Source organism: Polyodon spathula, chromosome 7 (genome assembly GCF_017654505.1).
Source record: "Polyodon spathula isolate WHYD16114869_AA chromosome 7, ASM1765450v1, whole genome shotgun sequence".
Classification (NCBI taxonomy): domain Eukaryota; kingdom Metazoa; phylum Chordata; class Actinopteri; order Acipenseriformes; family Polyodontidae; genus Polyodon; species Polyodon spathula.
Genome location: NC_054540.1, coordinates 53,010,304 through 53,035,501, shown reverse-complemented (window position 1 = coordinate 53,035,501; position 25,198 = coordinate 53,010,304). Strand labels below are relative to the sequence as shown.

The window sequence follows — 25,198 nt, the reverse complement described above, 5'->3', positions numbered from 1 at the left end:
GGCAGCATCATGTTGAAGAATTCCTTTGCAAAAGGCTGTTATTAGCACCAGCAGGCTTGTCGTTATCATTTTTGTACAGAGACTAAGATTAAACATGAAATCTCACCTTTGTGTTGGTAGAGTGGATGGCTGAGGAAGCTTCCATACAGCATTCTATAGTAAGGAGCTCTTTGCAGCCTGTCCATAGCCTTGGGTAGACACATTTCATTTAATATTCTTTGCTTTTGTTCTACTGAGCCATTGCCTTCAGATACTATTGTTTATTTCAGTATATAACTCCAATTACTGTATTACCAGTATTATTTCTCAACCTATTGTTTTTTATTTATATATTTTACACTTACTCAGTTCAATATCTGAAATAATGCCTAAAAGGTGAATGGAGGATCACTTAGCCTAGCAGGCAACTTAAAAATGAAAGGCACTACCCGTTTAGTAGATATTTCAGTATGCTATATGACAGGATTTAAAGCACTAATGTTTCCCATTTTCGCCTTTTAAAGATCAAAAGAGAGGTTTCTGCCTTGTTTATATGTTGTATGCAGCTGGGAATAATCGGCTCCTCTTTGGAAGTAATTTGTTAAATCAATTATGAAGCAAAGTCAATAATGTTTCTGTGGCAGTTCAGTCAGCCTGCTTTAACAACGGCAGCTGCTTTTTCTCATGTCTTTGTCATAGTTACAGAAATGGGAATATAATTAGCTTGCCGTGGGTGTGGGGGGAGCAAAGGTAACTGTATTACCCCTTCATTACAGCAGCGAGGCAGCTGTGGCAAAACAATTTAACTAGCTTTTAACTTTTACAGGGCAATGGGAGCTTTAATGCCACGGGCTGTGTCTGAAAACCGCATTAGCAGTGACAGTAGTGCTTACAGTGTTATGGCTTTTTTATATAAATGTGTACATCAGCCAGTTTTGTTTCAGAAAAGCCATTCATTTACTGATTTGAATGCGGAGCCAACACAGAAGTAACATACTGTCAGAGCCAAAACATAATTAACAATCTGCATATTAACATTCACTTCTTTGTATGTCTTATGTACCGAGTAAAGTTTCTGCTTGGATAGATTGATTAATGGTGTTTTAATATCTATATAAGTACATTTTGATCTCTAGTTTTCACCTGCTAAGAAAAATATTGGTTTAATTACTTCAAGCGTTCTCTCATTTGAATACAATGACAATTCTAAATGGCCTCTCGCTGCTGTATTAAATTGTAATCACCTACTACAGTAGTTTCTGTACATACATATAGCAGATGCTTTTTACAATATGTGTAGGTGTATATGTGTACATAACTACTTCCACTTGTATATGGTATACATTCCACATTTCTATCTACTTTAGAAATTGCATTTGAGATGTGGCAGTTTGGAACTGGCTATTTAGTGGTAAAGTCACCTTTTAATGAGCACAGATTATCAGGGTAAATATCCGTCACGAAGTTTTAGTGATTTTTGCTTTTCCTAGTCCTATGGGGTATGCTTATGATTATTTCATTTGGAAATAATCTATGGTTTGCAGGAAGCAGTTTTGGAATGTCTGGGGTTGTTTTAATGCCTTGGATGTGTGGAGTTTCCTTGTTGATTTTCTATAAGCCTAGTTTTACAGGTTTAGTTTGTAGATGTATAAATATGGTAAGATATCTGTGGTCATAACTGTCTTTCACAAAAGTGTTCTGCTATGGACACTGCATGAATTATTATTTTTTATGTTAATGAGACTCGGGTAAATCACTTGGTATGATTTGCTTCTGTGATGCAACTTTGAAATCTATAGTATTGTCTAAAATATTTGCATATTCCAAATTCAAGTGTAAAATACAATGAAAGAACCATAAGATCTTCTACAGAAGAGAAGAGTCTAGTGATGATAATGCTAATAAGAGATAAGAAATCTTACACTTCGGTTAAGTTTTATTAAAATGCCTTTAAAATGACAATTTTCAGATGAAGCCAAACAGATCTGTACATTGAACAGGTTGTACAGCTGTAAGTTAACCACAGTTTAATTTTATAAAGTAGAAATATATATAAAAAAAAAAAAATGGTATAGCTCAAAATTTATGGTATCTCAAGCAACGATTCCTTGGTGGCTGAGCTGAGTTAAGGCTTTTGTTAGTTAGCACTGCAGGATGTGAATAGGGTGGCCTAAAGTTTGCTTGCTTTTTTTTCGGTGTTGCAGAAGGAATCCGGAATATGGCAATGGACTCAAGCCCAATGGGAATGCCAATGTCAGACCCAGGAGCCTGGGCAACAGCCATGAACAACCTTGGCATGGCTCCAATGGGCATGACTGGACAACCTCTTATGTCAGGTAAGATTTGATTTTTGTCAAGTCCTTGGACAGCTAGAATGTTGAGAGTATTCTACTAATACAAACACTGTTAGAGGGGCTTTCATCTCCACCACTGTCAATCCTCTGTCAAACCTGTCACCTTTGCCGCTTTCAAAGTGCTGGTAATCATTAAGATACAGATCACCGTCTTTAACAGGATGTACAATATGAGACAGAGAGAGGGGGTGGTTACTTTGAAGGTCAGGATTGGTCTATAAAAGGAATGTACTGAAGATGGATGGGTGCAGTGTGTCATTAGGATGCCCTTCAAAAAAACAAATGCTCTGTGCGTTCTGTTCTAGTGAGTTTTCATAAAGACTGATTTAGTCTTTAAAGCCAAGATTAGATCCCACAGAACCAGGAATTTGTTTCTGCACCACGTTATGGAGGAAAAAATGAAATTTCTGGCCGTTATAATTTGAGTAAACAGATGTGAACCGTTTTACTGATCAATCAAGTATCTCATTAATTGAACATACATACAACCATACAACCATACATACATACATACATACATACAAGTAGTATGTATGTATACGTAGTTCAAGTTAAATTAGGTCTATATCTTTAAACCATTGAGTGCAAATCTTTAGGTATAGAAGCATTTAATTACACAGAACAATAGTATAGCAGATAGTACATAATTGTGTTGGGTTTAAAGGTAGACTGTTTCAGACTTACACGCCAGTTGCATTAAAAAAATTATTTCAAACTTTCAAAAGGGAATTTTGTATAAGATCTGCCCAATGAAGATCAAACAACTACATTTAAAAATAAGTAGTTTTTTTTTTGTTTTGTTTTGTTTTACCAAATATGAACTTGAATGATAGTATAGTTACATATTCTAACTTGGTGAACTTGGACATTAAGACATTACTAAAGAAAAAACCCTGTCCTATACACTTTAATTTAACAAAAGCAGAACAGTTGGCTGTAAGACAATTGAACTTGAACAATGATATTACTATTAAACCTGCGGATAAGGGAGGAGCAATAGTGGTATGTGGCTTTTCTTACTGTATAACAAGCTTTATGGATATCCTCTTTGTGATTCAATTAATAATTTGGTATTCTCTTTGTAATTGACTGATTCACCTTGGTGTGGTCATTGATCACCTGTAAGATATAATGTTATATAGAGGGAGGAGACACCTCTCTTGTGCTCTGATGAAGACCTGTTGGCGTTAGCGGTTTTGCTTCCGTCTTTTAAAATATGCATTTGTAATAATTTTTTTTTTTTTTAATAATAACTGTATTGACTGTGGATTCATGAGACGGGTGTTGCTGTCAAAAGATCTCCTGCATTTTGTTTAAACTTTGGAGGAAATTTATATGTACACATATTCCAAGACGAACTATCCCGTGTTTGAAAATATTTCGGATTCTCTTGAAGCGCGATCATACACGTTCATTACAGTTATGTATAGTTCAATTAATTGAATATATATATATATATATATATATATATATATATATATATATATATATATATATATATATATATATATATATATATATATATACACACACACAAAATGTCTTTTTTTAAATGATCTTAGTTCATGTCTTTTGGATTTTGTGTGAACGTTCAGTAAAAATTGTCCTTTTTCATGAAACTATTCAGGAATTTATACTGAAAAGCGGTTTGTAAATAATGAAATAATGGCACCTAAGAGAAATATCGATGCTTGAAAAAAAGGGGTGAGGGGATGCGATACTAGAATCTGACTGATAACTGTCCTGGATGCTGCTTATGCAGACTATACAGAGAAGGTTTCAACCAGTGACCCTCTGGTCCTGATACAGATAGGCCAGTTGCAAAACTGTGAAGTGGCAATGTCAGATATTGCTCAGGTGCCCCAGAGGTAATGAACGGTACAGCTATAGTGTGTAATATGAGGGCAGTTCATTAGACCCCAATTAGTTTGATCTTGGAGTGCATTTCACCATCCCATTAATCACTTGGAGTCCAGCTGCTCTATCCCAGTCAGCCTGTATTACAGCAACCATTAAAACCAACCAAGTGCTGCCTCAGCAGTTTCCTTATTCAGCTCGGGATAAAGAATTGACAAATCATTTTCTCTGTTTTTGATGGAATTGTTTTCGCCTGATTTGGTCCAGTCTTACTTGCAGAAATCTGAAAATGTATCAGAAGTGCCGTGGAGATAACTTATTGGCAGACATTATTTAAGATAAGCTGCTGTCTTCTCTACCACTCTCTTCCCAGCTTCATGTAAAAATCAATCAAATATTTAATCAAGCGCTTCATTTCTGATCGAGCCAATGAAAGGTCACCTCCCAGATATTCAATTTTTTTCCTGCTAAATCCTCCACAGGGATACCGCAGAGTTACCCAAGGAAAGTGTTTTTTGCTGAACCTTTTTTTAGTCTCCCTTTTAATTTGTTTTACTTTATTTATTTTACCAGCAGGGATCCTCAGAGCTCACACATCTTAACAGAGGCACCAGCAATATTCAGACCATTAGATTAATAAGTGCAATTAGAAAAACATTTTCTTTTACATTTTTATTACGGCCAGCAGCCCCACCATGATGTTTTAACACTTCCCTCACTTAGAACTGTTTAAACACCTATTGGTAAAGTCAAGACTAGAGCAGTTGACATGTATGGTATACACGTAGTGGACAAAAACATTTAAACACCTGGGTAAATGAGGGACACCAAGTATATTGAAAGCAAGGGCTTCCACACAGGTGTGGCTCACGCGTTAAGCAAGTTACATCCCAGCATGCTTAGGGTTAATTCGAAGTACAAGGCAAAACAGACAAGCAACTGCAGATCAATTGACTGCAAAATTTATTTACAGTTGTCTCTTGCTGGTAAGACTGTGGCCCTTGTTGTTGATGTGTTTAGCTGCAGCAATAACTGACCTCATATTTCCAAAGGATTTTGCATTGTGGGATTGAATTTTTTTTATTTAGAGCATTTTTAAGCGCTGGGGGATCCTCCTGGATTGCATCTATCACTTGTTTTTTTAGTTAGAAGTGGTTGATGCCCTCCAAAGTGATTCCTCGGTGCTGTAATATGCTCTAATAAAAGCCAGCTGTAGCTCATCCAGATGGGATATCAGTTGATCAAATCAACCCTTTAGTGCAGTGTTCTTCAATTGGAGGTTATTTAACTTCTCCAAATTACCCCTCTGTGGAACCTGGTCCACTTCTGACATGGAAAATGATGTGAATGTATTTTATGCATGCCCGCACCAAGCGGGGTGTAGCCCCCCTTAGCCGCCACTGATTGACAGGCTTTCATTACTTAACTTGCATTCTCGGTCTGCAGTCATTTTGGGAGTGCCAACATTTTAGACAAAAATAAATGAAATTTAGATTTTCCTGTCATAGTTTTAATAAAATTAAGATTAATAACATGCAGTTTTAATAGCATTCCATTACAGACATTGCCTTATCTGGCCCTCCAGTGAATAGAATTGAATACCACTGTTTTAGTGTATCACATTTCTATCTTGACTTTTTAACTATAATTGATTAAATCTGTGATATAAGTCCTAATTTGCTTTTGATTCTGGTTATACGAGCAAACGTTTCCTATCTGTTTTTGTCTTTCAGAATTGGGTATATTTAATTTTGCATCTTTTTTCCCAAAATTCAGTCTGCCCAAAAAACTCTGCTAACATTTAAAACTCACTTCTTCCACATTAAATCTGTCTGGTCTGAAAGTGAAATGGCCTTAAAGTGAGATTTTATAAGTTTTAAGGTTACAACCGTGTGAAGTAGGAATCTGTGGAAAATGTCCACAGGTTCCTACTTGCCTTGGTTATAACCTTATTTTGGCTTGTATGTGGGGGTAATATAGGCAGCCAAATGTGAATCCCTGATCTCCAATGTACTAGACTGTATATTGCATTTTCATTTTTTTATATATTTTACCAGGATAGACATTAACTAGAATTCCAGAGGCTTCTCAGTGAAATGACCACACTCTGCATATTGGATTTATTAATTTGCGTCGTAGGGTGGCAGTCAGAGTACATACTCATACGTCAGGTAGCATCCACCTTGTGAGCCTATCTACAGGCAGTAATGTTAGTGCTACATGCCAACATCAAAGTTATTTTACTTGATTTTAAAATCAAAAACCATAAGCCATGTCAACTTGTTGGAATGGAAAGTTTAATTGAGAAACATCCTCCAAAAAGTTTTACTTTGCTCTGTCTAGCAGTGAGCAGGAACTCTTTGAAACGCTGTATGTGGAATTATTCAAAATTTTCACATGTGTGTAGTGCACAGGTCATGATAGAATAAACTTGATGAATCCCCTCAGGAGAGACTCCAATGTCTTGCCCATAACTGATTGATGGCTGGCTCATTATATGTAAATTGTATTATATAAAAGACAGGAAATTTATTTTTTAACATTACATGGGAAAGAATCTGATGAACGGTATTAAAAAAACATATGTTTAAAATTTTTTTTTTTTTCTGGATAACTTCCCAATAAAGCAATTGGCTTTGTATTTTCCATTATACTTTTTTTTTCCAGTTCATGTTGGGCTCAACTCCCAACATCACTTATTGTAGCACAGCTGTAGACTGTCTATCACATTTCTAATTGATGTCTCAAATGGTTATTACTGATTTTTGAAGTGTATATGTAATATATAAGTGTAAAAGTCATGAAAAATTGATTTATTGCATCATACCACCTTGATGGTCAGGTGGTCATTTTTTAAAGTGAAATCTGGCTATATAGAAAACATAAAAACTTGACAGCTGGATACAAGTCTTTCATATACCCCCCACCCCACCCCCCCATTTGTTTTATCTTATTACAATGAGGAAAATAAATGATTCCCAAACTCCAGTATACTGTAAATAAAATCAGAATTAATAGTGTCTCTTCAGTGGTACAGGTAGTTGTTGCTTTTATTCTCACTACATCACTTCTCTCTGTAGACTTCGACCCTGGCCTTGGGATGATGACTGGGATTGCTCCAATGAACCCTATGATGCCTGGACTAGGAGTCTCACAGGATATGCCAGTTGTGAAGGAGATCATTCACTGCAAGAGCTGTACCCTTTTCCCTTCAAACCCAAGTAAGCTGCCTTCATTATTACTACTAACACTCTTCAAAACCCTTGAACCTAAAATCCAAATAAACTACTTCTTCCTCCGCCTCGTGTTCTATATTCCAGCTCTGAAAAGTCTCTGAGAGGTTGGATTGTTTTGGTATACTGCATATAGCTTTTGAGTGGAAGTTCTGATTCAAATCCAATACTGTAGGCTTTGAGTGGAGAATTACATTTTAACCCAAATCCAAGCCCTTGCTGTAAAAGGTCATCAGAATTTGTATTGGAGTGCATCCACAGCTATGGTCAAAAGTTTAGCATCACCTAGAATTTTAGGATTGAGACAATGTAAAAAAAAAAATATATATATATATATATATATATGAACATAATTTAATTTTAGATGTTTTATTTAACATCAGGTAATCAAAGAAATTACAAAGTGACATTGAAAAAGTCTACCAGAAGCCATGATAGTAGTTCATTATTTCATGTTAGATTTCAAAATGTCACCTTTTTCAATTTGTCAGTTTTTATATAGAAAACTACAAATCTGTGTGTAATTCAAAATGTTAATGTAACGTTGTTCATCAGGTTTCATTAGAATTTATGAAGCAAAATTAGTTCATTCTATAGAGTGATGCAAAATTTTAACCATAGCTGTATGCTATTATGTGTGGACCATTGTTCCATGGATCCCTTTTTCAATGCCTGTACCTACTATGGCCAATGCATTATTGAGTGAGATCCTGTAACCATCACATCCCATTATTGACATATTGCACATGCACCAAAAATGTATAATTTATGGTTTGGAACAAGTGATCTAATTCTCTCCACTGAGCTTTTCCAGCCACAGTTTTGTTTCTTCCAGACCCAGGCTTTTCCACAATCAGACAGGTAAAGGTTGTCACTCTTTATCCGTTCCTTTCAAAGACGGAGCACATCTGGGTGGAATTAAAAAAAAGGAGTGGGGGGAGGGTGGTTCTGTTGAAACACAGGTGGCTGTGGCAAATGTTTTGGCTTTAAAATCAAAGCAGTATTGCGCATTTTCAAATTCATATAAAGTTAGAAACAACTCTATCAAAAATATCCTACTTTCAGTCCCATTTCAAGTCAGTAGAGTGGGGCACAGCATCCTCTTTTCCAACATTTTAAACCATCACATTAATTGAATGAGGCAAAAAGGTTCTGTGGTCTAAAGGTGTGGTTTCTGTGCAATAGAGGGATTAATACTTAACTTTAATTGTAATATATAATTATTTTATTATCATTTTTTAATAATGTAGTTCTAATATTATACAGCCATTTCAGCAAATAAATACTTACAGCTGGTTTCACAAGATTATAAATAATCTTTGACTAACTAATGTTACCTTGGGTAGGTTTACCAGACGTCCCGGAGAGACTGGGAATGTCCTAGTTTTCAGCCTTCATGTTTTGTCCCAGTCAGGAACAGTACAATTGTTAAATCGTCCCGTTTTTACTAGTTTGTATTCACATTGTTCATCAGTACAAAAGTGTAGCAGCGTGCTCAGCAAGTTGACAGCATAAGGAAACAAAACAAAGGAATATATGGATTACTTGTTTTATAATTCTGATTAGGTTTTATGTTTAATAAATTATGTTCTATTTAACTTCCTGGACCATGATTTATTTTAATTGCATAAGAGTTGCTACAGCTTTAATTGAATTGATGAAAAAAAAAAATGTCCCGGTTTTTCACCCTTGAAATCTGGAAACCCTAACCTTGGGTATTATGATAAACTGGAAACCCAAGTTTACATTGTACATAGCCTAACACGTGTAGGTTCCGCAGAGTTGGATTTGTAAAGATGAAAGATAGAGCATAAATCATTATGAGTAGAAAAACTTTGGGCCTTCACTGGAGCCTTACCTGGCATGACATGGGTCCTTGTGGGAGTCACTGCCTCTTCTGAAGGAAAGGCATTATTTTTTAAACACTGCACGTATGGTACTTCTCCGAATGTGTTAGGTCCAAAATGTCCCTATTACAAGCCCTGTAATTGACCTTCGTGTTGAAAAAGGTTTCTTTGGTGTCTAAGGCAATGCTGGACATGTCGCACAGCATTTCATTCAATTCAGTGTTAAGTATACAAATGCTTTGGGTTTTTTTCTAAAGCACATTAGCTTTTCAGAAATCTATGCATTGTGGAAACTTATTTTGTGACAGCTTTCACGATGCTATTTCTGCTTTGCATGAGAATTTTCATTGACTCTCAAGATTTAGCAGAAGAGAGGAAATTGAATCAAGCCAGTGTGGGGCACAGTATGGGAAGTGCTGTAGGGTAAATTATTGCCTGCAGTCTCACAGGGCGGGCATTGTTACAAGAGCTTGTTTGTTGTTTTTGACATGGCCATTGTTGTGCAATAAATAGCAATCTTGAGATTTTTTAAACAGAAATCCTTACCTTACCCCACCCAACCCCTAACAGAACACAGTATTATGTTTTAGGTCAACAGGAAACTTATGTTAGCATTACAAAAAAGTGTTGCATTAATGTCTCATGATCTTAGTCTGCCTTGACCCCACTATACACCCCAAGACACAACAATCTGTTGAATGCTTGCTCGCTGACAACTGGCCAAATGACCAAGTTACCTAGGAATCTGTAAGCTTTTCAGAGGTTAAGTGGCCATCAAAATGGAAAAACTCCTGACAACAAATAGCTGTGTAATTACAGGAGTGATATATGGTTTTGGCTCTCTGTCAAATAAGCTAGGCGATGGGGAAAAAACTCATTCTTAACGAAGAAACTAAGTAGAGCTCATGGAGATTTAAATGATTTTTTAACAACCTTGAGGGAACAAACTAAACTGAACAAAATTGCACTGCAATTTCTATGATGTAAAGAAAATAAACAAACAATCCAGATTGAATATTGTCCAAAATGGGGGAGTATTTAAGGCATCACACTTAATTCATCCAACTGTAGTACAGGGGCCGGTTTTTCAAAACTTTGGTAATCGGATTTCTGTGTTTTGATCTGGATTATATTGTGCAATTGTGTTTTTCAAATCATCGAAACGTGACCGGGATTACTGTGATCCGGATTTTGTTTTGGTAATCCGATCGCACTTCTAATCACGATTTAAATGTTGCAGTTGGGTTTTTCAGAATTTAAAGGGGAGATCTGAGAGGTGCTGGACTCCTGGCCGACTAGGAAGAGTTCTAAAAACACATGTCCTTTATTTAAAATGTTTTATTTTTATTCAATTTAAATGTAGTTATTTAATTTCTGCTAAGTAGGCATAAATATAATAACCGACTATTTAAAAAATATATATAAAACAAAATTGTGTATTAATCGTTATTGCTACAATCTTGTTTCTTATGTTAAATTAGGTTATATCATAAATAAGGCCTGTAAAAAAAAATAAAAAATAAAAAATTTAAAAAAAGGAAAGGATCAGAATGATCCGGATAAAAAATAATCTCGATTACAAAATCCGGATCACTTTGATCCAGATTAAAAGTTTTTTTTTTGTTAGACTGTGTATGTACAGTTTGGGTGTGGGGGAAGTACCATGCTAAATTGTGGGAAGCTGTAGTACGTTTGTATGCCAGCCTTAATGCAAATAATTTGTGTTAAATAAAAAAATACAGTAAGTAAATCAAACCGTTGTGCTGGATAGCATTTTACTGACCTGTGATTAGTATTTTTAGCACTAACAGTTTTTTAGCTCCTCAATGCTTGGTCAATTTGTTCACTGGACAGGCCCTGTTAGAGTTGCATGTTTCAGCCTTTCTATAAAACTCAAAAATGTTTCCTGGAAAAAGTTGTCAGGTAGCAGTGCTGGTATAGATATTGAGTTGTTTTTTATTTTGGCAACATTGCACTTCATTGGGGGTGGGGGTGTAATTAAAAGATTTTCTGTAAATATAAGTGAAGTACAATAACAGGTGCACTCTTGATTATTCATGAGGTAGTGAGTGGATAGTGATCCATACTTTATAGACATGTAAGTACAGCCTCAAAGGAATCAGACAGGACAGGTTTTTAGATCTAAAACGCCTACATCAACTTTTTAATGTGTACAGAGAGCTGTGTTAAGCTTTAGGCAATTAGAATTAAATGTAACCTTGACTAGTTTGTAGTTTTCTTTTTCTTTTTTTTAATTTTTAGACAGGGTGTGTTTTGTTCTGCTGTCTTTGGTTGGAGAGGTGTAGGAATATAGAGGTGGCCATGTACATGTCACACTTCTGAGAACTGCTTCACCAGTTGTGATCACAAGTTAATACACTTTTAGAGGCAGTATGTATTTTTACGTAAATCTGCAAGAAATGGATGTAGGTCATGGTGACAGAATTGTACATGTTACTGATAGCTGCGGATTAATGTCACTGATATGCTTGTTTTAACGTCAGCCAGTTTCTTGACTGCTAAACCCCACTACTAATATTCACGATCAGCTCCAGATTCCAGACTTGAGTGTTGTTCATATCTGTAGTCCCCTTCATAGCCAGGATCCAAATAACCAGTGCATTCCCTCATCAGCATACCTGGGTCCAAGGATGTGATATGTACAACGTACAGAGGGCTTCCAAAGCCAAAGCACTTTTCAGCCCGTTTCATACCTCTACCTCATTATGTCCGTGCTCCTCTGGGTTCTGAGATATTAAAGATGATATTAGCAGTTCCAAAGTGCTATTTTGTTATTTCAGTTGAGCTTAAATTGGCATTAACACTTGCCTGAAAACAAAGTAACAGTACAATAAACTGGAATAGAGATTCACCTGAATGGTGCAGGGTGTATATTAAGAAGAGAAGGATATCATTCGTTTGCCTGGGTCACTGCCAGGCCTGATATAGTCATTTCTGTGTATTTCTGTATTTATTTTCAGTTCTGGTAATCCAACTTACAGGCATATTCATATTAATTTTATATCATGTTTGAAATCATTAAGCTAATTTGCATAAATAAAATACATATGTAAATGTATGCACAGACATGTCGGGTTTAAAAAAAATAATAATTCTGTATATTAACTTGGCTTCAGGCTATATTATGACTTCTTAAATATCCCCACCAATACTCTAATGCAACTAACCAGCTTTAAGTCTCAAACATGCCAGGAGCATAGGTTTGTCATTTCTTACAAACCATGGTATTTGTTTTATTGATAAATGTCGTGGTGAGTACCTAGTTGTTTTTCATGGTTGTATATTCTGGCTCTGCTTTGCTTACTTGTTTGCAGACCCAGGTATTCACGATGGCAGGGTCTCAGTGTGCCCCTTCGTTCCTCCCGCAGATCTGCCCCCCCCTGCTACCAGACAGAGGCCCCCAGGCTGCAAGACTGTGTTTGTGGGGGGCTTGCCTGAAAACGCTACAGAGCAGCTCATTGTGGAGGTGTTTGAGCAATGCGGGGAGATTATTGCCATTCGCAAAAGCAAGAAAAACTTCTGTCACATTCGCTTCGCCGAGGAATACACAGTAGACAAGGCCCTCTTCCTGTCAGGTAGGTCTTGACATGCGCTTTAAGCTTTCTTTTATAAATGAATAAAGCCAACACTCAGTGTGATCCCAGCACAAATACAAGGTTGTGACTGCAACATCTAGCTGACAACGAATTCAGTAAAGGGCTAGTTAACTAGACAAAAGCTTGACTAATAGACTACTAGTCGACTACAGCCACAATCCCTTAGCTTCCCCAGATCTTGGAGCACTTCTTTTTGTTTGGTTCAAAAACAAAATGCTAGTTCCATTGTATGGTTGTTTCGAAGAAATAATTGCCAAACCCTGTAACAAGCAAGTGCCTGGTTGGGCTGAATTGAACTGAATGCTGTTGGTCCTGTTGTTCAAAACAAAGGCTATCTGTGCAGGTTTAACCCTACCGTGCCTCTCACTAGGATACACTGCCTATGATGTGACAGAAGGGGATGTACAGAAAGGCTGAATGGGGTAGATTTTGCAGCTGCTTATCTCTGTTGGGTTTGAGCTGATAAAGGCTAAGTAGTGTAGGGAATAATAAATTGGTTAAAGAGAGGGTGTACATTATGAAAAAGAGGAAAACCATTTTCAGCCCATCTAGGCTCTAACCTCTTATGCTTATCCTATCTCATATCTCTTTCTAAGCAACTTGACTACTCCCGTAGGCATTCTAAATCATTCCGTGTATGCAAACTGTGGGCCATATATCCTGGCTGCATAAAGGCTATTAAAAATGGTATTCACTCAAATAATATTCATGCATTATTTATGGTTTTTCAGAGCTCTGTCATCTGGGCTGGGACTGTTTCTGTTGTGAGCTATGAGGAGCAGTCCATAAATAAAATTGCAATTTGATGGCTGTGCAGAGGCCTGTCCATAAATAAGCCTGCTTTTTATTTTTACACTTTATCAAATATGTATCGATTATTGGGGGTTATAAACCTTCCATGGCAGATGTTGGCTCCTCAGTGCAAACCTGCCCTAAATTCTGTCTACCCTTGTCCAGTTATCAGTTAGTCTTTCTGACTGCTTACCTGCCTACCTGTCTTTCTGCCTGCAGCTAGATAAGGATTGCTGTATTCTTTTCATCCTTGGTATTTCAGAGAAAGGCTCTAGGGGATTATTGGCATAGTTAAGGAAAGGGATTGGGGGATGGAGTTGTACATGATTAGGGCTTCTGATTTTCGGTTTTAACTGAAAAAAACAGATAAAACACCCCCGCTACAAAAAAAAAAAAAAAAAAAAAAAAAAATGAAATCGGTGGATAGCCCATAAACACCGGAAAAAAATGGAAAAACTGTGGAAGTGGTTAATCTATTCACATTGACTACCCTTTTTCCATTAAAAAATAAAACCTACTACAAAAAATACTTTTCCCAGTGCTGCTGGGCAATGTCCCACCTTCCTGACTTGCATCTTTCATTGATTTGTTCTGAATACATTAAACCCACCCCAACTACTGAGTGACAGCACATTCCTGTATTTCTATTGGAGACTCTGCTTGCGAGATTTAAAATGAGATTACAATCAGGATGGAGGCTTGTTAGTGGGCTTTAAAGCTGTACTACAGTTAAGATACAGAGGATTTAATACAGAATTGTGACAAAATGTACAAAAATGCCTCCACACAAAAACCCCGGAAGAATGTGCCCATGCCCATAGGGATTTCGTTGTGGAAGACAGCAAAGGAAAGAAGGCACAACGTAAGTGTGCAAGTACTGTCGAGTTACTACATATTTTGACAGAAGAAAAAAACACTCATGCATTTTGGAAAGTAACCCAAAACACTAACTTCATACAGTATATCAAAAACGAAAGCTCAGAACAAAAAAACTATTTACATAAAACTCGAAAGTAGCTAAAAATAACACGAAAAATACAATTAATAAAACCTGTAAATTGTGTAGATATTCCTGTAGAGAGAGGAGACCAGCTAGATAAACTAGTTGATATTTTAGATGGTATAGATGGACACAAATTTAAATTGAGGAGTAGATAAATAATAAAGATGTTTGGAGAGGCAGCTAGACAACATGGTGATTAGGACTATACACATTTAAACTTTACTATTTTCTACAAATACTCCCATGCCCCAGATTAGAAAACAGAGTTTAGTTTTTTCTCATCATTAATTCGCTATTGAGTTTAAATGCTTTTAGTTCAGATGTATTAACTGGGATACAGTACACAGTCAACAATATTTCTATTTTTACACGCTACAGTCACCGAATAATATTAGAAAAAATATTTGGTAATGTTTCCCACATTCTGATTTCATTTTCGGATGTTCCCATGAAAAGATAGGCCAGTGGTAGATATACTTAGTTAATTAACAGAAATACTGTAGCTGGAGAATTGTTCTACATTTCAATAAGGAATGAAGAAAGCATTTCCCTTTCTAGAGATTCAGTGCCCCCCTGACTCTCGCTTGTTTCATCCAGGCTACCGGATCAGACTAGGCTCCAGCACTGACAAGAAGGACACGGGGCGCCTCCACGTGGACTTTGCACAGGCACGGGACGACTTCTACGAGTGGGAGTGCCGGCAGCGCATGCTGGCGCGTGAGGAGAGGCACCGGCGGAGGGTGGAGGAGGACCTGATGCGGCCCCCCTCGCCCCCACCAATCGTTCACTACTCCGAGCACGAGTGCGGACAGCTCGCGGAGATGATCAAAGGCAGGGCATTTATTATTATTATTATTATTATTATTATTATTATTATTAGTGGACTCCCCAACCCTAAGGGATGAGTCGTTCAGTTTTATATTAATGAACTGGTCTCTGCTGTTTTTGTTTTATAATGTACAGCTGTGGCCAAATGGCATTTTGCATCACCTAAAATTTTAGGATTGAGACATAATTAAAAAAACACACACACACACGAACAAACAAAATTGTTCCAGTTCATTCAGATTCCGAGGACTTGTTCACAGCCGCCTTCGACTCACACCAAAGATTCTCAATCGAATTTAGAGCGGGACTTTGACTAGGCCATTCCAGAACCTTGATTTTATTATTTTTTTATTTTGAGGTGCGCTTTAGATCGTTGTTGTGTTGGAACGTCCAGTTGCGATTTAAAACAGATGATTGGCCAATGTCTTTTAGTATGCTATGGAATCCTTTTGACCATGTATTGGAACAAAATGTGCTGTTAGAGGGAAAAAAAAAACCCATAGAAGGATATTACCAGCTCCATGCTTGACAGTAGGTATGGTGTTCTTTTTTCTGTACGCCTCACCAGACTTTCTCCAAATATAACCAAATAGCTTGATTTTTGTTTCTTCACTCCACAAAAACCTTTGACCACAACTCATATCCATTATGCCGTCAGACTTTTCTAGAATTAGGTTCTGCATTATCATATTAAAATTTCCAGCACATTGTAGACAATACTGTCATAGCATCAAAGGGAATAAATACCTTTGAATTAGCATTTTTTGCATTTTTGAATTAGCATTTGAGTTCTGGGGAAAAAATATTGTAACTTTCCTCATCCAGAAAAGCAAAACATTTCAGTTTATACATTTAAGTAATACATATATGTAATACATGGATGAAGGCTATATTTGAGCCTTCTGAGCCATTCAAAATAAAGTGATAATACCACAGTAGTGACGTCAAAAAGTGATAATTCCTCTAGAGGAGAATATACTTGAACTTTGACCCATTAAACTCCTCAAGACCATCACTTTCAATTCAAACACAAAATGTCTCGTTTTCAGTCACTCGACAACACCCACAGTACAGAATAGTTCATTAATGATCAACAAAATGAAAATTAGTTAAAAAAATTAAAAATATGTAAAGCTAATACATTTGTATCTCAGAGAAACTAAAACGGATAATGACATAAAATCTGTACAGCACTGAAAAACACTTAGTAAAAAAAAAAAAAAAACTCTGAACTGTACTACTGCTGAACCTCATTTTCTTCTTAATATTAGCATCACAAGGGTATGCATGTATTATAAAAAAATAACAGATGGGCCTCTTCAGTGAGTCACCGGAAAACATTTCCAGCTTGGGCTTCTGTGGCAGTTCATAAACTCGACCTTCAGTCTCGTAATTTATGACGACACAGAAACCTTGGATGAAATTATTTTCCTATAAACTCACTGAAGCCCCTCTAATTCTATATATAAAGGTAATTTTGTTCTTTATTTAATATCATGTAATCAAAGAAACTACAACTACACTTGACGCTATAATCACACTGCAAATGAATAGAAGGTGCTTTGTTTTCAATAGGGAAGACGGGAATGTGAAATGGAAAATCAGTATGGTAGCCAGCATGCAGAGAGATATATAAATTGCCACTCTCTAGAGCATCTGAAAGCAAGTATTGTCATGGTGTTGGCTGAGGAAATGTATTGTGTGGAACATGCACTGTAATGATGGTAGTAGGGGTGTTGGTCAGCTTCTGTTTTCTAACACATTTGAGTACTTTTAGATTTCCATGTCCCTGTGCTAAATAATAAAGGTAAAATACGTTTTAATGGATTGAAAGATTTGATCATAATCTTGGTCTATAAACCTAGTTAGCCTGTGTCCATACTGAAAGATTACTGTCTTTTTGTGTTAATGTAGAATATATTTTAAGTAATGAAACCGAGAGAGTGAATGTTAGATTTATTTGTCAAACTCAGTAGGTTATTGAGGTAGACCACAAAGTAAATCAATCCATTGCCATGAAGGACTGTGACATTCTTAGGCATCGTGCATCACATTTATAGAAGAATGAGGAGTTTTTTCTGTAGCCAGACAATGTTTTTTTTCTCGACTGAGCTTAAATGACCACTTGGATATTGGGGAGCAGGTAGCATTGTTTTTCTAATCCCCTTGACCGCTGCCTCCGACTGCTCTCCCACAGATGACTCCAAGTTCCCTGAAGTGATTCGCATCCTGCTGACATGGGTGGAGCGGGGGGAGGTGAACCGGCGCAATGCCAACAACTTCTACTCCATGATCCAGTCCGCCAACAGCCACATCCGCCGCCTCATGAACGAGAAGGCCGCCCACGAGAAAGAGATGGAGGAGGCCAAGGAGAAGTTCATGAACGCCCTGTCTGGGATCCTGGTGCAATGTGAGTATCTCCTGTCTGCTTTCAGTCCTTCCAGGGTTTGCAGTGATGTGGTTTCCTTTTCAGTCCTGGTCCTAGTGAGCAGTGGAACACCACCAATTACCATTCACACCACTAATAGCTATATACCGCATTCAGTTCATGTGATGCTGTGGGGGATGCGGCACTGAATAGTTCTTATATTTATATCCTTAATGCTGGGCTAACTACACTGCATGCCACATCTATCCTATCCAATCGACAGCTTATCTCACCTTTGCTTTAGTCCCTGCTTCAAAACTATAGACTACAGCCTCTTTATCATGGTCGTTTACAAGGCACTTGTAGTTTGTATTGTTCAAGCAAAAGTTAAAACCATATAGATATTAAAATGTTGCAATCACAACAGATTGTTTAGTCTTCTAATCAGTTACTCATGCTGTTACAGTGAGTGTGTACTAACTGAGCACACAAGCTGAGCGGTAAGTCCCAACTAATCTGTGCATTTATCTTTAGCAAACATTTCAGTCTTGTTGCTCTGTTTATGACAGTCAATACTAGCGTCATGCAAAGACCAGAAACCCCTGCTGCTTATTACTTGACGTGCCAGCTGGTTTCAGTTCCTCTTTACTTAAGGAGAAAATCTTAATTGGAAAAATAAATACATTATTTTTGAGTGAAAGTGTATAAAAAAAAAAAAAGGATTTCCCCCCCACATGGCTGAAGAGATCAATGCATACAATAGACTTGAACCTTTGGAATAATACATTTCTAAAAGCCACCCCCACCCCCTGAAAAAAAATTACTATACACCTGTTGTCTCTGTTGCCTTTCTAGATACAAATATTTGGTATTTTATTCTGCCAGTTCCAATCAGTTGTTTTTCTCCTTTTATTATTTATTTTATATATAAATATGTCAATGTTACCTGTGAAAAAGGTAAGTCTTCTGGAGGTCTGTATCACTCTTGGGATAATCTGCAATAAATGCAATCCAGGTAGGGTCTGCTGAATTTCATTAAATACAGTAACACAGAGTTGATATTGTAGCATGAAGCTTATGCAATGCCACGTCTGTTTAGCACAGGAAATGATATGTTTAATTCAATCCTGGGCAACTTAACCTGAAGGAGGTAAGTCTGCAATACATTTGAAGTAAGAAACTATGGAGCTCATATGTAAGTGTCTCTATACTTATAACACACCCATGGCATGCAAAGCACTTTGAAAATTTGTATGAAATAGTGTTTTCGTGGCAGAATCTCGGGAGGATATTCTTTAAAAAGCTTAACTGCATTGAAAAAGTTATTGATATTGACATACTTGCTTTTATTTTGTTACTTTATATTCTGGTAAAAACTGAAGATTGTTAACAGTTACTGACCTCAATGCCCTTGATTATTAGGGATGCTGCTGCTACTTTTTTGCATCTAAAATGATCTGCCTTCCTTATGTGTGGGTTCCCTCATTCATTAAATAATGTCTAACAATAATGATGAATACAATTCTAAACCAAATTATAAATGGTTCTATTTGCTGCCACATTTTGAGGTGTATGTGATTAATTGTTTTAGCCCTTCTTTGTCGTTTTTAAGGATTGAGAATGCGCTGACCTGAAGTCTTATTCTTAATCAGACATGTTGTGACACTAGAAGGAGTCGCCACCCCACAGTGAAGGAGATTGCACTCCAGTGGGAGGTTGTATCTAGAAGGAAAAGCTGTGTCAGTACTGTAGTGCTGAAATAGGGCTGCAGTGGAGTGACGGATACCAGGAAGTGTTCTGCAAGGAAGAATATTTTTTAAATTAACAAAACCTTTCATTCTTGAGCTGCCTTGGAGATTGAGATGATGAGCGTTCGCTGAGAGCAGCAGTTGTGTCGGCTCTAACGAGTAGGTGTGAATATATCCCCAGGCACTGTGCACAGACTCCTCTCCTGTCTATTGATTCATGATGTCACATTAAAGGATGCTAAACCAGATATCGATCTCGCTGATATCCTTAACTTTAGCTTTTCCAGCAACAACCATGGAAACTGTTAGCTAGCTGGAGATGTTAATTAAAGCTTGTAACGAATGAAGGGCTTCTTGCTCAGATCAACAATATAAAAATGTTTGTTGTGGGGAGGAAATTCGAAATAAGAGTTTTCACTGGTGCCTGAAAGCTGTGGTTGATTTTTCCCCAGTGGATAATGCCCAGGTGCTGTGCATCAAAAAAAGAAATCTTGCAACAGTTCTTTTAAGCACACCAAATCCCAAACAATCATGACAAATTATAAAGTACAGTACATTCCTTTCAGAAGAAAAATGTATAGTTACCTAAAATAGGTGCCAGGCAATTTGATGGCACACTTTCATGTTTTAAATTTAAAAAAAAAAGAAATAATAATAAAAATAAATAATAATAATAATAATAATAATAATAATAATAATAATAATAATAATAATAATAATAGTAAAGTAAGTAAATAAATAAATAAAAAGATTGCCCATAAGCAAAATAGAACTGCTTAATACTCGTCAGTTTTAGAAATGATGTCAAATGCTACAAAGTGGGCATTTCAAATTGGGTAGAAAAAATCTCAAAAGGTATGTAGTATTGCTTACAGATTCCAGCTATATGCGGTTTATCAAATTCAGTAACTATGAAACCGCCTGCCTGGACAGAGTTCACATCTGCTGTGATAGTTTTGATGCAGCATGAAAGGTTACTGCTGGTGTTTGCAGTCAGGGGTGTGTTATAAAAATAAGCTACCATTGCAGTTAACATGACCGTTTTGATTTCTACATTCCCACGTGTTTTCACACTGGATTATTTTTACTGTCTGCATAATTAAGTCACTTAACACAATTCAGGTCAGGTTTATACATTTTAGGATGGCTGTATTTAGATCTGCCGCTAATTAGATAGGTGATGTAAATAACTGGGGCTTAAAAGGTCCTGAGAGATAATCCAAGTTTATTGTGGAAGTTTCATCCCCATGGAAATGTTAAACGCTGGGTTCACAGTTTCCAGGCAGCTTGGTCAGTGGATCTGTTTCTTGACACAGGTTTGTAAAATTTTACTAGACTTAAACAGGTGTTAACCTGCAAAGTGTCTGTCACATCATGCAATGGCAAGTACAGTGGTTTCAAAAAGTCTTGGGACAGCCCTGTTGGTTTGCAATGGAGGGAGTAGGATGTTTATCATCGGTTTTGCTCAGTAAATGTCATCAATGGATCGTCTTCTCTTCAAATTATTTAAGTGAGCAACCTCACAAGGGCAGCGGTACTCCACAATTTCATTAATTTTCTATAAATGACAAGCAACTGGGGTGGAGCAACCATCTCAGGTTCTTGTTGGTGAGTTCTTGGAAGAATCACAGAATATTAGTTCTCGGTTTGATGGGTGGTTGTACACATGGCAGTCAAAACAAGCACTGAAGAGGAGCCATGTTGGAGAAATCAGATTTTCAACAATATCAACAAAACTGCTTTGCTTGTTTAATAATGTTACGTATTGGTATCCATGGATGTTAATGCAATTCCTGAAAATATACAGTCCCCCATCGGTCATCATTTCTAATGAAAGAATAACATTATGGGGCACCACTGCTCTTGAAAGAGGGCTTGCTCTTAAAAATGATAGGCACATATCTAAAGTGTACACAAGTATTATTTCAGTGATACCAAGGTACAAATTAAGCAGTTTGCCCCACTACCAAGCACCACAGTCCAGCGGGGGTGACCCTTGACGTTTTTGAGTTACTGTAGCAAGCCAGGTATTTTCATGCAGTGTTCAGCACGGTCTGGTGTTTTAGGACAGCAGTCATCTCATGGCGGGACTGTGGCCGTTCATGTTTTGTTTGTGTGGTTCCCCGCTAGACATGACCCAGAACCAAAACCCCGTACAGTGCTGTAACGGAGAGTACAGCATGACTGGCTACCTACCTGATTCCACTTTTTTACTCCTCTGCTCCTTCTCATTCGCCCTCTCTGGATGGTACAAACTGGGTTCGCTATGTGACCGGCCCTGCACGCCACCACAGTTGAGCAGATTGTGTCTGTATTCCACGCTTCTGCCAAACAAAAGGCATGGGACCATTTCTCGAAAGCCCAGCGCAAGAACCTGGACATGTGGCGCAAGCAAGCAGAGGTTGGTATTTTTTTTATTCTGTTGGCATTTCTCTTTCCCCTCTTTCACCCTCTACCCACTCCCCTACTTCCACTCCTGAGATAAATATATTGCTTTTCTAACAGAGTATTGATTTTTAGTTTAGCAGGGAGTTGGGCAACTAAATGCCATAGCGCTATGAAGCTGTGTGGGGCGCCCAGAATATACTAATTCCAATTTTCTAGGACTGCATGTGCATTTGCCTCTGCTGCCTGCAACATAGAAGGTAACAAACACACTTCACTGAATTTACACTCTAAATCAGGGCTTCTCAAACTCGGTCCTGGGGACTCCCTGTCTAGACACTTAATTGAACTGATAATTTGCTTAATTAGACCTTTTTACTTGTTTTCAGCTCTTAAACAGTTGCAGAGTTCAGGTTACTTATCAAATGTTATAGCTAACTTGAAATAGGCAATTGTTCAAGATCTGAAAACAAGTAAAAAGGTCTAATTAAGCAAATTATCAGTTCATTTAAGGCTCCAATTAAGTAACTGAGAGCTCAGTTGGAACGAAAACCAGCCACCACAGGGGCTCCCCAGGACCGAGTTTGAGAAGCCCTGCTCTAATGGAATTTGTTTTTTAAAGGTGCAGATTGCGCTCATAGAAAAGGTAATGCAACCAAGTTTGGGATAGTCACAGAAACATAAGAATATAAAGTGTGTCTCATAAATACAAAGTGGGCAGGGTAAATGAGAAACCTCAATACTCCATAGCATACTCTTTGTAGCATTGGGATAATAACCTGCCTCTGTCTTTTCTTAAAAAGAGCAAAAAAAGATGTATATTAATCTAAAAAGGTCTTCTACCACAAAAGAGATCATTTTTCAGTGGTTATATAAAGGACTGAATGGCTTATTTCAACCAAACTGAAGGTTTTTGTGCTTCAAATGGAGCTCATTAATACACCAAAATGGTCTTATTTAATGTCAGCCAGCGCTAAGGGAACACCAGATAAAAGGAGCTTAGTCTATTACAGATTTTTATTAGTTTTTTTTTTTTTTTTTTTTTTGACACAATTAGGTTCAGCAGGGGTGGAGACTCAAAGATCTTTAAGTGCGGGCTTTTCTCTTGGCACTCGTTTCAGCAATCAAACTGCTTTTACTGCAGTGGAACCTTTCTTTCCCTGTACCTCTTGTGTCCTATTTCTCTCGCTCTCTCTCTCTCTCTCTCACATGTACAGAGATGCTCTCTCACAGAGGAGACAAGCCTGCTTACCTCCGACAGCGCATTCAGACTGCCAAGAGCAGCTGCTGCTGCTAACAGGACCCTGTCATCACAAGTCTCATAGACACCACCCAGAATAGCAATATATAAAATATTAATAATCCCTGCAGAAAACACAGGGATAGAAATAACTGTGGCATAGCAGTTTGAGACATTCCAATGTTTACTGTGTGCTAATGGTTAATTATGGTTGGCATAATTAAGATGAGGAGTGATTAACGGAGTTCATTGTAAAACTTGGAATGGTTCCAAGGGAGTTTTATTTTCAGTGTGTTAACCCTTTCCTGCAGCCCTTTTTACTTTTGTTTTGGCTGGTTTGTTGAAAGACATGCATCAGACCAAACGTCTGTATGCCTTTTAATCTAGGAATGGACATATTAGCTCTTAAACTCTGTAAATTAATGGTCCGTGCCAGTCCCAGATCTTACTAAGGTTGGAGTAAGGCTCCGGACTATTCAATAAAATGAGGGACATAGCTGGAACAATTACATTACAACTGCTTTCAGTGTATACGCCTGTATGTGTCTCAACAAGTGTGTGTCTCTCTGTATATATGAACCGGCTATGTATGATGCAGCATTTTGATTGTAGATGAACAGAACCAGCTCTGATCAAATCTTCTTCTACACATGGTTCAATAAGTGAGTCTTGAAGAGACTTGTTAGTTGAGTATGGCAAGCTGTTCATATTAAAAGGTAAGACTCCACTTTTACACCTGCACCTGCTCAGGGCTCCCCAGGGTGGGAGCGCACTTGTACTTGCTTTCTGATGCCCTCTCTGTGGGCAGGAATTGAGTTCCTGGTAAGTTAGCAAGAGTAATGTACCTCTGTGTTCTAGTGCTGGTAAGTGGTAATTTTAAAGAACTGTTTGTGCAGTAAATGAATGAATAACAACTGAGGTTGTATTTTTTTTTTTTTTTTCTACTGGAAAGTTATAGAACCAAGCAGATAACTCTTTTAAGTTCTCTTTCCTGAATGAAAGCTGTGAAACTCATTCATTCAACAGCTCAGGTATTGTTAGTAACGTCTATCTCCCCTGAGAGTGCTCTTAACTATGCTCCAAGTTTCTGAGCTGTCACCTCTCCTGCGGTTGAGCGAAGTGGATTTATTGGGTTAAACGTACATTGGTACAGAAGCTTCTCCTGTCCTCTTCTCTAACTGCACAGCTATGGGACTAAGTTGCTAATTCTATAATGGTCGGCCTTGTCCATCTTGGAAGAACAGTCTGTACCCCAAATGGAATTGAACTTAATTTTAATAGACAGACAGTCTAATCCCAGAGGTCTGTGGATTTCATACTTTAGTTTCATACTTTTAGTTACCTGAGGATTAAAACTAGAAAAATAAAGTCATGGAACAGATGGCAATGTTTGTTTACAGTTTTTGCTTGTTTGTTTAAGGAATACTTTAAATTTGGTGTTAACAACATCATGGTAATCAACGATAGTGAGATGCATCCTGTTCATGTAAGCAAACCAGTCAATTTTACTATTAAATGGCAATGTGTCATACAGTATGTCACACAGTGTGTCACACATAAGGCTCAACATGTTGCAGCACTTCTCCAGCCAGCCGAAAGGATCCCAAAGTGATGGAAAAGGATAGCCTTTTGGTTTGCAGTTGGTAAAACAAGCCATAATCTGTGCAGACAAAATGCATTTTTAAGGCACTGACTTGCACCTTAGCTAAAGAAATGAACGAGGAAATTAGATTATTCAAATATTCAGGTGATTTAGACATCGGAGCATGTCGCATGAAGTTGGAGTGGTGAAACCTAGAGGATTATTTGGCTAATCTGGAGGTCTCGAGAGCAATTAAAAGGCAGGTGTTTTAAATTCACTTGATTTTTTTATACATGAAGCGAAGCAATGAAAAGCATTTCTAGGCCAACATGCCATTTGAGATTCAAATTCTGGCTTAAAACAAA

The 25,198-nt window shown here is 37.5% G+C and overlaps 1 protein-coding gene across 7 annotated transcripts in view; it reads left to right on the top strand.

Moving 5' to 3' along the window:
• LOC121318781 (ecto-NOX disulfide-thiol exchanger 2-like) overlaps positions 1-25,198 on the top strand; it is a 127,370-nt gene that overhangs the window by 88,329 nt on the left and 13,843 nt on the right. For 5 of the 7 annotated variants that reach the window (XM_041255828.1, XM_041255827.1, XM_041255826.1 and 2 more), the window contains 6 exons: positions 2,184-2,315; positions 7,271-7,411; positions 12,606-12,866; positions 15,280-15,513; positions 17,708-17,920; positions 21,921-22,027. In XM_041255828.1, coding sequence (XP_041111762.1) covers positions 2,184-2,315; positions 7,271-7,411; positions 12,606-12,866; positions 15,280-15,513; positions 17,708-17,920; positions 21,921-22,027 — 1,088 coding nt within the window. The remainder of the gene's footprint in view (positions 1-2,183; positions 2,316-7,270; positions 7,412-12,605; positions 12,867-15,279; positions 15,514-17,707; positions 17,921-21,920; positions 22,028-25,198) is intronic. The other 2 variants (XM_041255832.1, XM_041255830.1) reach the window with 1 other exon arrangement.